General features: G+C 51.2%; 1 protein-coding gene across 1 annotated transcript; it reads right to left on the minus strand.

Moving 5' to 3' along the window:
* Positions 1-565: 565 nt before the first annotated feature.
* LOC116979421 (tumor necrosis factor ligand superfamily member 15-like) lies at positions 566-11,842 on the minus strand. Its single transcript, XM_033030985.1, has 5 exons — positions 11,639-11,842; positions 10,161-10,364; positions 6,969-7,035; positions 2,871-2,960; positions 566-2,246 (listed from the first exon to the last, which is right to left on the minus strand). The coding sequence occupies exons 1-5, from the start codon at positions 11,840-11,842 to the stop codon at positions 1,834-1,836; spliced, it is 978 nt and encodes a 325-aa protein (XP_032886876.1). The 3' UTR covers positions 566-1,833.
* Between the last annotated feature and the right edge of the window lie 551 nt (positions 11,843-12,393).

The following is a 12,393-nucleotide window of genomic DNA, read 5'->3' on the forward strand; positions in this document are numbered from 1 at the left end:
CGGGACAAATTCCCGACGGCGATTCGTTGACTGGCTCGGCCGTGGCTGGGTGAATGATGAGTTGGCCCGGGTGTGGGACTGCGGGCCAGCTGAGGAGTTTTGGCCCGGGCCGCGCGACATCGCGCGTAAATTCCAGCACCCTGTCCAACTCATGAACCGATGATCGGCCATGAGAAGGAGGGGTGGTGGTGTCGGCGGGAAGCGAAGGTCCGAAGGTCGGACAGTTGGCCGGGCTGCCGACCGAAGGGGGCACGGGCGAGGCGCTGCTGCTGCACTAGGTCGGGGCGGGTGAGGTTGGGCCGGACGCGGCGCTCCGACCCGACAGTCCCCTCGACCCGAGTAGTTGCATTCAAATATGGGACAAGGGCGATCCCGTGCGGGACAAACCAATTTAGCCCAAAATACTGGATGTCCCGGCTAATACGGGACAGTTGGCAACCCGAGTGTGTGTGCATGTGATGTGTGTGTGTGTGCATGTGTGTGCATGTGATGTGCGCGTGTGTGTATGTGTGTGCGTGTGTGTGTATGTGTATGCGTGTGGGTGTGTGCGTGCGTGTGCGTGTGTGTGTGCGTGTGCGTGTGTGTGTGTGTGTGTGTGTGTGTGTGTGTGTGTGTGTGTGTGTGTGTGTGTGTGTGTGCGCGCGTGTGTGCGTGCGTGTGTATGTGTGCGGCGGACAGCTAGAAGCTTCAGTGCCAGCCCGCAGCTCGGGACCAGGGGGCCCAGTGCCAAGTTGATGTGGGATAAAAGTCAGCACACGGAACATAACTTTTCAATAACAATGCTATTTAGCAAGAGCTCGAGGGCTTCACTTCCTGAGTATCTGTGCTTCGATGCTACTTATCAAAGAGATCGCTTCAATTGCGAAACCACTTCATAAAGACAATGGAATAGATTGAGTCTATTTTAAACTGTTTTATCTGCATGGCGACCTAAGCGTTTTAATTTTCCCTTAAGAAGTGATTATTCAGTAATTTTACTGCCGACTCTCCTGAAATATTCCACGTGTAATGTTTCCGTTCCCGAAGGTTTGTCCACGCTTGTTCTCCCGCGGATTCACCCTCCTCTAAACACGCCCACTCCTCTTTTTTAGATTTTGTTCGGAGAAATGTTAAATAAACTCAAAGCATTGTTAGCGAAACCCGGCCCTGCCTGCGGTTTGCTGTTTACCAGCCCTGACCTGCTTCATGCCGCTGTGTACAGGATGCGCTTGTCAAACATCAACAGTCAACACTTGCAAATAAATATTCCTCGCAAAGAGAACCGTCAAAGAGCGGATCCAGTGGACAACGGCCAGGGCGTGGCCGCACGCCTCGGGAGTTACACACATGTCTGCGGGCATTGGGGCTCTCATCACCCCGGGGGGTGTGGAAGGGCCGGTGGGATCATTGGCCGCTCTGGGGTTGACAACAATAATTACTGCCTCTAACATTAGCTGGACATCACTCCACAGTGAGCGTGAGATGCCCCAAACACACACTCGTGCTGAAGCCCACACTCCTGGCTGTCTTTTACGTTGAGAGAGTGGTATCTGCCATTACCCAATCTCCGTGCAAGTTCCTAAAGAAACGCAAAGAGGCTTAAATTTGATTGTGTCAACGGGATATTGCCGGGGGTGGAGAGTTTAGCTGCGGGATGGGTAGATGGGTCAAACCACTCGCTGCTCAGATTAGTCATTGTTAACGTTGAAAAGTTTGGTCGTTGTGACGGCTTCACGTTGATGGGATCTGCGAGAACTGACATATTGCACAACATGGGCCTCCCGCAAGCAGAGGTTGGTCCGGGAGGTGAACTGCGAGGTGATCCGGCAGCGCGGTCACGGCCGCCTGGGGCCTTCAGAGCCGGAAAATGCCAAAATAAGTGTCTTTATCGTAACTCAGCAAGTCTGTTGAGGTGACAGATACGAACAACTTGTATCCTTCCTTCAGCTGAAAGACGCCGCCCTGGTTGACCGAGTTGAAGCTCGACGCCTGGCTCCTGTCCACCGGCGTTTTGGATGCTTTCATCAGCATCGTGGAATGCTGCGGGTCGCTTTCCAGGTTGATGTACTGAACGAAGGGCACGTTAGATGCCACTTTGGACCCGCTACTGCTCAGTCGAAAACTGACCTGACAGTAAACGAAGTAAAGTCCCGGCTCCGTTATCACCAGCTTACCGTGAGTGTAGTTGACGTTGCGCGTAAAGGCAGGAAATCCCGTGGTCACCCAGTCCTTAATCGGTTGTCCTTTATCGGATGGAAAGGTGACCCCTAAATAAAGAGGAAACTGTAAGCGGGCTGTGGGATTCTGAAGATAGGTCCCGACCCGAAACATCACCTGTGCAATGCTCCCCTGAGATGCTGCCTGACCCGTTGAGTCACTCCAGCACTTTGTGTGTCTATCTGTGGGATCGGCGCTGGGAGATTTGAGGAGGCGCGGCAGAGAGCAGAGACCGGGCGGGGGTCGAGGAGTGAACAGCCCTTGACTATGGAAGGGGTAGTGAGCCGGCGACTGACCGACCGTGAATCGGAGCGGCGCCGCGGGTATTAACACGCGGACGAACAATCTCGCTGGGTACCCGCACAATGTCCGCGATTCCCGCAATGTCTACGGATCCCGCTGGGAACTAAGGCTGGGCCACCGGCCAGGAGTTAGTTACTCCCCCAATGCATCAATTCTACGCGACAAAACCCGGAGCAGAAGCGGAGATGGAGGCAGGACTGGGAACTCTACCCTTGGGCTGGCAGATGTGGTGCGCTCTTGACCAGCGAATGGAGCCGCCGACTGTCCCAGCGACAGAGTGACGCCGAGTGTCGCTGGTAACATCAGACTCTGAGAACCTCCCCCCATTGACTTATCTGAAGCGATTCCCGCGTCCGCGACTCCGCACTTACCGGGGAAGCTGTTGCCTCCTGGCATACTGGCGATGAGGTGGGCTGCCGTGGGCTGGGGGGACTTCGAATCGTGTCCGTCCGGCCGGCCTCCTGCACAAGAGAGTAGTGAGAGGTGAGGGGAGGGAGAGAGCTGGCGCCCGCTAAACCACCGTCGCACAGACACGGTGGGAGAGGCCGGGGCCGGGCCGTTGACCCGAGCGAGGAGCAGTCTGAAGAAGGGGTTCGGCCCGAAACGTTGCCTATTTCCTTCGCTCCATAGATGCTGCTACACCCGCTGAGTTTCTCCAGCATTTTTGTGTACCTAGCGATTCATCTCCTCGCAGCGAAAGTTTTGCTCAGAGACGGACGGGCCCTGGAGTGGGATCGGAACCCACGACCCCCTGACCCACAGCACAACGGCCGCCTCGTGGTGACAGGACAAACCAGGGGACCTTCTGTGGGACCAGACACCACCGTTAAACTGGTAAAGGCGCAGAGTAGTTTCACGAGGGCGTTGCCAGGGCTCGAGGGCCCCAGTGATAGCAAGAGATCTGACAGGATGGAAATTTATTCCTTGGAGCCCAGGAGACTGAGTGATAGAGGTGTATACGATCACGAGGGTCTGCACAGATTCTTTTCCCCATTGTATGAGAATCATAAACTGGGGAGCATAGGTTTAATGTGTAGAAAAGAACTACAGATGCTGGTTTAAGATGGGAGGATAATTATTTAATAGGAATCTGAGGGATAACATTTTCACGCAGATGGTGGTGGATAAATGGAACGAGCTGACAGAGTAGGTAATTGAAACAGCTACTATAATGACATTTAAAATACATTTGGACATGAATGAGGATTGGACAAGTTTATAGGAATATGGGCCACACGCGGAGAAATGGGACTATCTTAGATGGGTATCTTGATCGGCATAGATGAGGTGGGCTGAAGGGCCTATGCAATGCTGTATGACTACGATATTATGGGGTGGTCACATCTACAAGGCTCGGCTCGTCCCCTCTGAAGTCAGACTTTACAGCTGAAACCTGGGCGGAGCACACGGGAGAATTGCCATTGGCCCAACCACTGAACACACCAAGCCTGACCAGGAATGCCGGGCCAGATTCTGTACCCCCTTCACAGATGCTGCCCGACCTGTTGGGCGTTTCCAGCATTTTCCGTTTTATTTTTCTGATCGTTCAGTCCATTTAGTGTTTTCAAAGAAAGAACGTGACACACTGAGAGGGAAGCAGATAGAGCTGATGCCACAACTGCAAAGGCAGGTTCGATCCTGAAATCTGTGTGGAGTTTGCACGTTCTCCCTGTCGGTTTCTCTCCCCGGGTCCTCCAATTTCCTCCCTCATCCCAGTGAAATGAATGGGTTAATCTGCCACCAATTGTGGATGACGGGTAGAATCTGTGTGACGTTGGTGGGAAAGTGGGAAAAGTGGAAAAAGATGATTCGTGTAGGATTAGTGTAACTGGGTGTTTTGTGATTGGCCGGACTGGTGGGCCGAAAGGCCTGTTTCCGTGCTGTCTCTACAATTCCTCACTGCCCCCCCCCCCCCCCCCCCCCCCCGAATTCCGCACTCCCAGTTCCATTCCCCTCTAAGTTGCCGCTTCTGCCCACCCGGAGATTTACAGAGACTGCCGGAGGTGGTCAGAGATACGGAATGGCAGGCGCACAAGAACTGTCTCCTGACATTAATGACAACCGCCTGTGTTACACGCTCTGTCATTGGGCCGTGGACAACAACCTCCATATTTTAACTGAACATAAATTATCTTTTCCCTGGAAAATACGTCCGTGATCCGCTTCGGTCGAGAATTCGACAGAGTAACACAAGAGCACACTCTCCATTGAGCGCAAAAGAACTCTGGTTATCAATGCGAATCTACTCCATCAAGGAGAGTAAAGGGAACGAGGAGACATTAAAATGGACAGTGAGCGAGCAGAGCGCAAATTTTAAGAAATATTTGTACAGGTACATGGATAGGACAGGTTTATAGGGATATGGGCCAAACAGGCAGGTGGTTTCATAGAAACATAGATTTCAATGGGACATGTCGGCCTGTTTCCACGTTGTACGACTCTGACTCTGTGAGAGCGCTCGGTGTGTGCACCGCTGAAAGCCCTGGTTCTCCAACAGCGGCCACGGAGCAGCCTCGCTTATTCTGTGCTGTGGGACAACTAATCCCCACAGAAGCGGAAAAGGATACGATGTTTGAACTCGCGGCTGTTACCTGCGCTCTTTGGTGGTTATGGTGCTGGAATGAGCGCCCTGTCCTGCTCAGCGCTAACATTCAGTTCAATACATCTCCGGCTGGAGATAGACATCGGGAACCCCAATCTTTTCAACATCCTCCTCACCGGTCAATGTTATCCCAATCCCATAGTACTGACACCGATTAGACCATGACTGCACCTCTACACGGACCTGGTGGCTGGGAGACTCTCCACATCCAGAGGGCAGTCCACCCCAGAAACCACCGAAGAAAATACGTCTGGTAAATTTCTGCCCGATTCTCCTCTGGTTTGTCTTAGCCCTGAATCATAACCCGATCAAACATGCCAAGACATTATTATCATTGGCACGAATAATGTTAAGTGAACTCCGTTGAGTAAACGTTGACCAAAATACAAAGTGCTGGAGGAACTCGAGGGGCCAGGCAGCAGCAGTGGGGGGGGGGGGACGGGGGGGGGGGGGGGGGGGGGGGGGGAACGGGCGATGGTGGGGTCGGGTCCTTTTTTCATTCTGCTTGGATGAGGGGAAGGGGGGGGGGGGGGGGAGAAAGCTGGATAATTGAGGTAGGGGCGGGGAAAGGCCAGGCAAGTGATAGAGACAAAGGGAACTGCAGATGCAGATTATTTTTAAAACACAAAGTGTGGAGTAACCAGGCAGCATCTGCGGGTTGAATGGACGGACGACGTTTCGGATCCCCGTTGAGTTACCCCTAGCACTCTGTGTCTGCACCTAGCAAGTGATAGGTGGATACTGTTGAGGTGAGGGGGGGGGGGGGTTGGCAGATGGATGAAGTAAATGTCAAAGGCTGGAGGTGAAAAAGAGACAAAAGGCTGTCAGATGAGGAGAGGAGTGGACGAGTGAAATGTAAAACCGGAGGAAGGGAGGGATATGGATGGAAGGAGATTGGGGAATGGAAAGGGGGGGGGGGTTAAAAGAGAATAAGTGTATGGCGGGAAAAGAAGCAGGGTGACTGAGATGGTGACAATGGGTGCGCACCGCGTTGGCGGAGGTGCAGGGGACAGAGAGGGAGGATTGGGGGAAACTACTTGCAATTTATCCAGTTTTAGGGGGCCAAGGTCAGAACGGCCGTAAATCTTAATATAGTCACAACGTCACTTCAGAGCAATTCCGACGCAACTAAGAGAAACTGTAGAGATCGTGGTGTTTGGGCGATGCAGAATGCTAAAAACTAGCCCGAAACGTCACCCATTCCTTCTCTCCAGAGATGTTGTCTGTCCTGTTGAGTACTTCAGCAATTTGTGTCTATTTTCGGTGTAAACCAGCATCTGCAGTTCCTTCCTACACCGCTAAAAACTTAAAGGCCTGTCCCACTTAGGCGTCATTTGCGCGTCGTTTACGCGACAGCATGGTGCGTGGTGACGTAGGCAGTGACGCGCGGTCGCGCGTGGCGCCCCAGGATTTTGGGATGAACAAAATCTTCGCGCGCCACCTGCGTGACGCGCAAATGACGCCCAAGTGGGACAGGCCCTTAACGTTTGATTACAGCCAAATGATTACTGCTGTCGTTCTCGCCGTGGTATCCCCTAGACTCCAAGGCAAAATGATCTGAACTACCGGGTTATGGAATTTCTAATTATAGATTATCAGTGGGTTATTGCGTTGGTGGGTCCGTTAAACTGCGGCATTGAAGAATTTCAGCGTTCTGTTATATATGCCAATCAAACACTCTTGACTCTTGCAGTTAACGCTGAGCCGGTCAGCGCTGACCACAAGGGCTCTGTTCATTCATCAGATCTGACCAAGTCCCTGCAGCCACCGCCGGAGTCGGACAGCCCAAGGCCGGTGTGGGGGAAATATTGGGATGAGGAACATTGAGATCCCTTTCCCTCCCCGAGGCAACGTCGCGGGCACCTACCTATCTGTGCGTCGAACGCCGCCACTCCGCCTTCACCTCTGCGCTCCTGGGCACCGGGCATCAGACACTGCAAGAACAAGACACAGTCAGCGACTTCATATCAAGCCGGCAACCCTTCGGCCCGCTGCCTCTACTTGCCCTTCCTTCGAATCGCGACAGACAATAGTCCAGCGTCTGAAAAGAACCGAAGCCGCTAATCGCACCTCCCTCTCTCCGACCCAACCCACCCACGGGGAGAGCAGTAAACTGGTGCGGATTTAGCCCAGCCTCCAGTAAGAAAGACACATCTGCATTTATATAGCAACTTCCCCCTCCACCTGCCTCCCTCGCTTCAGACGGAAGCTGAGATGATGCCCACCTGGAAGTCAGCTGCTGCGGCCCCGGTTGGACCCGGTCAAATTCGGGCAGCCATAGAGCTGTACAGCACGGAAACAGGCCCTTCGGCCCATCTTATGCATGCCGACTAAATTGGCATACTGGGCTAGTCCTATTTCGCCGCATTTGTTCCATATCTCTCTAACCCCTTCCTATCCATATACAGTGGCTTGCAAAAGTTTTCATACCCATATAACCATATAACCATATAACAATTACAGCACGGAAACAGGCCATCTCGACCCTTCTAGTCCGTGCCGAACACGTATTCTCCCCTAGTCCCATACACCTGCGTTCAGACCATAACCCTCCAATCCTTTCCCATCCATATAACTAACCAATTTATTTTTAAATGATAAAAACGAACTTGCCTCCACCACCTTCACTGGAAGCTCATTCCACACAGCCACCACTCTCTGAGTAAAGAAGTTCCCCCTCATGTTACCCCTAAACTTCTGTCCCTTAATTCTCAAGTCATGTCTTGAACTTTTCCACATTTTGTCACGTTACAACCACAAACGTAAATGTATTTTATAGGGATTTTATGTGATAGACCAACACAAAGTGGTGCATAATTGTGAAGTGTAAGGAAAATGATACATGGTTTTCAAATTTTTTTACAAATAAAATCTGAAAAGTGTGGCAAAAGTATTCAGCCCCCCTGAGTCAATACTTTGTAGAACCACCTTTCGCTGCAATTACAGCTGCAAGTCTTTTGGGGTATGTCTCTACCAGCTTTGCACATCTAGAGACTGAAATTTTTGCCCATTCTTCTTTGCAAAATAGCTCAAGCTCAGTCAGATTTGATGGAAAGCGTCTGTGAACAGCAATTTTCAAGTCTTGCCAGAGATTCTCAATTGGATTTAGGTCTGGAATTTGACTGGGCCATTCTAACACATGAATATGCTTTGATCTAAACCATTCCATTGTAGCTCTGGCTGTATGTTTAGGGTCATTGTCCTGCTGGAAGGTGAACCTCCGCCCCAGTCTCAAGTCTTTTGCAGACTCTAACAGGTTTTCTTCCAAGATTGCCCTGTATTTGGCTCCATCCATCTTCCCATCAACTCTGACCAGCTTCCCTGTCCCTGCTGAAGAAAAGCATCCCCACAGCATGATGCTGCCACCACCATGTTTCACAGTGGGGATGGTGTGTTCAGGGTGATGTGCAGTGTTAGTTTTCCGCCACACATAGCGTTTTGCATTTAGGCCAAAAACTTCAATTTTGGTCTCATCTGACCAGAGCACCTTCCTCCACATGTTTGCTGTGTCCCCCACATGGCTTGTGGCAAACTGCAAACGGGACTTCTTATGGCTTTTTTTCAACATTCTCACACCTGAGCTGTGGATCTCTGCAGCTCCTCCAGAGTTACCATGGGCCTCTTGGCTGCTTCTCTGATCAATGCTCTCCTTGCCTGGCCTGTCAGTTTAGGTGGACGGCCATGTCTGGGTAGGTTTGCAGTTGTGCCATACTCTTTCCATTTTCGGATGATGGATTGAACAGTGCTCCGTGAGATGTCCAAGCTTGGGATATTTTTTTTATAACCTAACCCTGCTTTAAACTTCTCCACAACTTTATTCCTGACCTGTCTGGTGTGTTCCTTGGGCTTCATGATGCTGTTTGTTCACTAATGTTCTCTAACAAACCTCTGAGGCCTTCACAGAACAGCTATATTTATACTGAGATTAGATTACACACAAGTGGACTCTGTTTACTAATTAGGTGACTTCTGAAGGCAATTGGTTGCTCTGGATTTTATTTAGGGGTATCAGAGTAAAGGGGGCTGAATACTTTTGCACGCCACACTTTTCAGTTTTTTATTTCTAAAAAAATTTGAAAACCATGTATCATTTTCCTTCCACTTCACAATTATACGCCACTTTGTGTTGGCCTATCACATAAAATCCCAATAAAATACATTTACGTTTGTGGTTGTAACGTGACAAAATGTGGAAAAGTTCAAGTGGTATGAATACTTTTGCAAGCCACTGTATCTGACCAAATGTCTTTTAATGATCGTAATTGTATCTGCTTCTGTAACTTCCTCTGGCAGCTCGTTCCAGATACCAACTACCCTCTGAGTGAAAAGATTACCCTGAAGTCCATATTAAACATCTCCCATCTCACCTTAAGCCCATGCCCTCTAGTTTTATAATCCTTTACCCTGGGGAAAAAGACTGTGAGCGTTAACTTTACCCGTGCCCCTCATGATCTAGGGCACCTCAGTCATATCGCCCCTCAGAGAGCCCCTTCCCGGGCGCCCGATATTCTCTCCAACCCTCACTTCCCCCAGCGACATCAACTCACCCATTAACCACTGCTTCTGCAGCGAAGCGCTCCGGTTTAGCGCTGTTGGTTAGTACAGGAAGCGCGGCTGGGGCCTCGGTGAACAGCTCACACTTGCACTGGCGCCGGGCCCAAAGGGGCCGGGCTAGGGAGCGCGGAGAGTGTGCACCGAATATCAGAGCCCAGGAGCCTTTACCCCCTACCGTTCCCCACTGACCCTCCCGCCCCGGACCAGGCCCTTTCTCGAGCCTGGGCCCGACCATCTCCATTGCCCAGCCCGGGGACATACTCCCCCCAGCCCCCACCCCCGGTCATACCTCAACCCGGGTGGGATCCCCGCTCACCCCCACCTGACTAGGCTCCCGTACCTCCCCCTCTCCCCCCTCACGCCCTCCACGGTCCAGCCCCTCTCCCCTCGGACCACACCCCCCACACCCCACTCGGGCCAGACCTCGGACTGACCGCCCTCTCACACCCGCCCCACCTGACCAGACCCCCGCCCCGCGCTGTCCCGGCCAAACCCAGACCCCCACCTGCTCAACGCATCGCCGGATCAGATCACCCTCAGGCCTCGTCTGATTTCCACTCGTTCTGGCGTGTCCGGGGGTCGCAGGGGCCGGCTTCCCCCCCACCTGGGGATGAACGGAGAACAGGGCGATGTAAGATCGTAGCGAGGGGTAGTCGGATAACAATCTCGCCGTAACAACACACACAGCGGCGAGCAGGCTCTTTGCCGACTAAAGAAAGGGATATCACTGTCTGCACTACTGAGCCGAATGGTGAACCATTCTAACCTATTTATATAATAGTGCTTGAGATACAATGAACCGCGGTTGCTGGAATCCGGAGCAAAACACAAAGTGCTGGAGGAACTCGGCGGGTCAGGCAGCATCTGTGGAGGGAATAGACAGCGACGTTTCGTCCCAGACCCTGAACCAGGACTGACCCGAAACATCCACCATTTCTCTGCCTCCACGGATGCTGCTCGACCCGCTGAGTTCCTCCTTTGCTATTTGCTCAATAACATTCGTTAATTGTCCCATGTTGGTCAAACGCTGCACAAAGCATATCTGTTCGGGTATACATAGTCCGGGTGTGCACAGACCCCTGGCATCTACAGTCCCCGGGTATAGACGCAGCTCGGATTTAGACCCCTGGTACACAACCCGGGTACACACGCACAGAACCCCGCAACAATATGCACAACATCTGGGTCTACGACACTGCCTCCTGTTTCAGGGACATTTTCTTCCCAGCTGTTATCAGGCAACTGATCATCAACCCATCAGCAACTAGAGAGTGGTCCTGAGATACCATCTACTTCATTGGAGACCCTCGGACTATCTTGAATCGGGCTTTACCTTGCACTAAAAATTATTCCCTTTATGTGTAGGAAAGAACTGCAGATGCTGGTTTAAATCGAAGGTAGACACAAAATGCTAGAGTAACTCAGCGGGACAGGCAGCATCTCTGGAGAGAAGGAATGGGTGACGTTTCGGGTCGAGACCCTTCTTCAGATTATTCCCTTTGTTCTGTATTTGTACACTGGTGGATGGCTCGATTGTAATCATGGTAGTCATGGTAGTCTCGATTGTAATCTCGATGGCTATATTGTCTTTCCAATGACTGGTTAGCACGCAACAAAAGCTTTTCACTGTACCTTAATACACGAGACAATAAACTAAACTAAACTAATCTCATTAACATCCGTGCTGAAATTAGCTCAGACTGTGCTTTATAGCTGCATTTGACTGTAAAAGAAGCGACGATATAATAGCTGGCATCTGAACAGTGTTCACCTGTATTTGTGCGTTTCATTTCCACCAATGGAACGCACCACTGTCTCCCTGCACGGTTGCAGGTGCCTGCAAGTATCCCTCAATTATCTATCATAACATCAATTTGCAACCAACTCGGTCAAAAAGAAGCATACGTTAACATGTTTAAATCGAACGAATTAGTGATAAAGGAACAATCCGTTTAGTGCGGACGCCTCTCGGAGCAGCCTCACCTTGTCCACTCTCATGGACAGATACACGTAGAGCATGGTGCTTGCAATCATGTGCGCGGCCAGTAACAGGACGACCATGTAGAGGACGAAGCGGACGGACATCGAGGGCTGGTGTTCGCAGCTCTTGGGTCGGCCTGACATGTCGGTCGCCTCGTGCATGTTGTCGACCAGAGCGGATAGTGTCGGTACACTCGCTTCCCGCATAGTGGAGCTGCCTGGGCGCAACATTCAATCTCTTGTCATCTCGCACCTTTCAGGAAACTAAATATGTTATACAGCACATTTCTTAGAACCCCACACTTCCTGGAAAATATGCATCGCCCCAGTCAGGTTTGTGGAGTGACTTGTAACGGCAAAAAGCGCTCCATCTCCTTCATCTTTCCTCGGCGAGTTTCCCATCCTTCAGACGGCGAGATGAATTTCCTCGCCATCAATGTACTTTTATTCATAAACACATTTTTATTGTTTGACACCAATTGCCATGAAGCAATCTTTCAATCAATTCGCATTTCCTGTATCAACGATTTCCTTTCCCTTTTGCAACCCGACATGTCTTGCAAATAGCTTCTGAACTTATTGGTTGCCGCTGGATGAAGATATTTTGCTATCCGAATGATTTCTGTGACATTCTTTGTAGCCCAGTGTTGTCACAATCCCTGGCAGTCAATGGCCTAACTTTTCAGAGTAGGAAAGTGTATTTTCCATCACCCGGTCAACAAACAATTGACGTAAAGAACCCGCTCCGTGCAAGCTGG

This window comes from Amblyraja radiata, chromosome 12 (assembly GCF_010909765.2).
Source record: "Amblyraja radiata isolate CabotCenter1 chromosome 12, sAmbRad1.1.pri, whole genome shotgun sequence".
Classification (NCBI taxonomy): Eukaryota; Metazoa; Chordata; class Chondrichthyes; order Rajiformes; family Rajidae; genus Amblyraja; species Amblyraja radiata.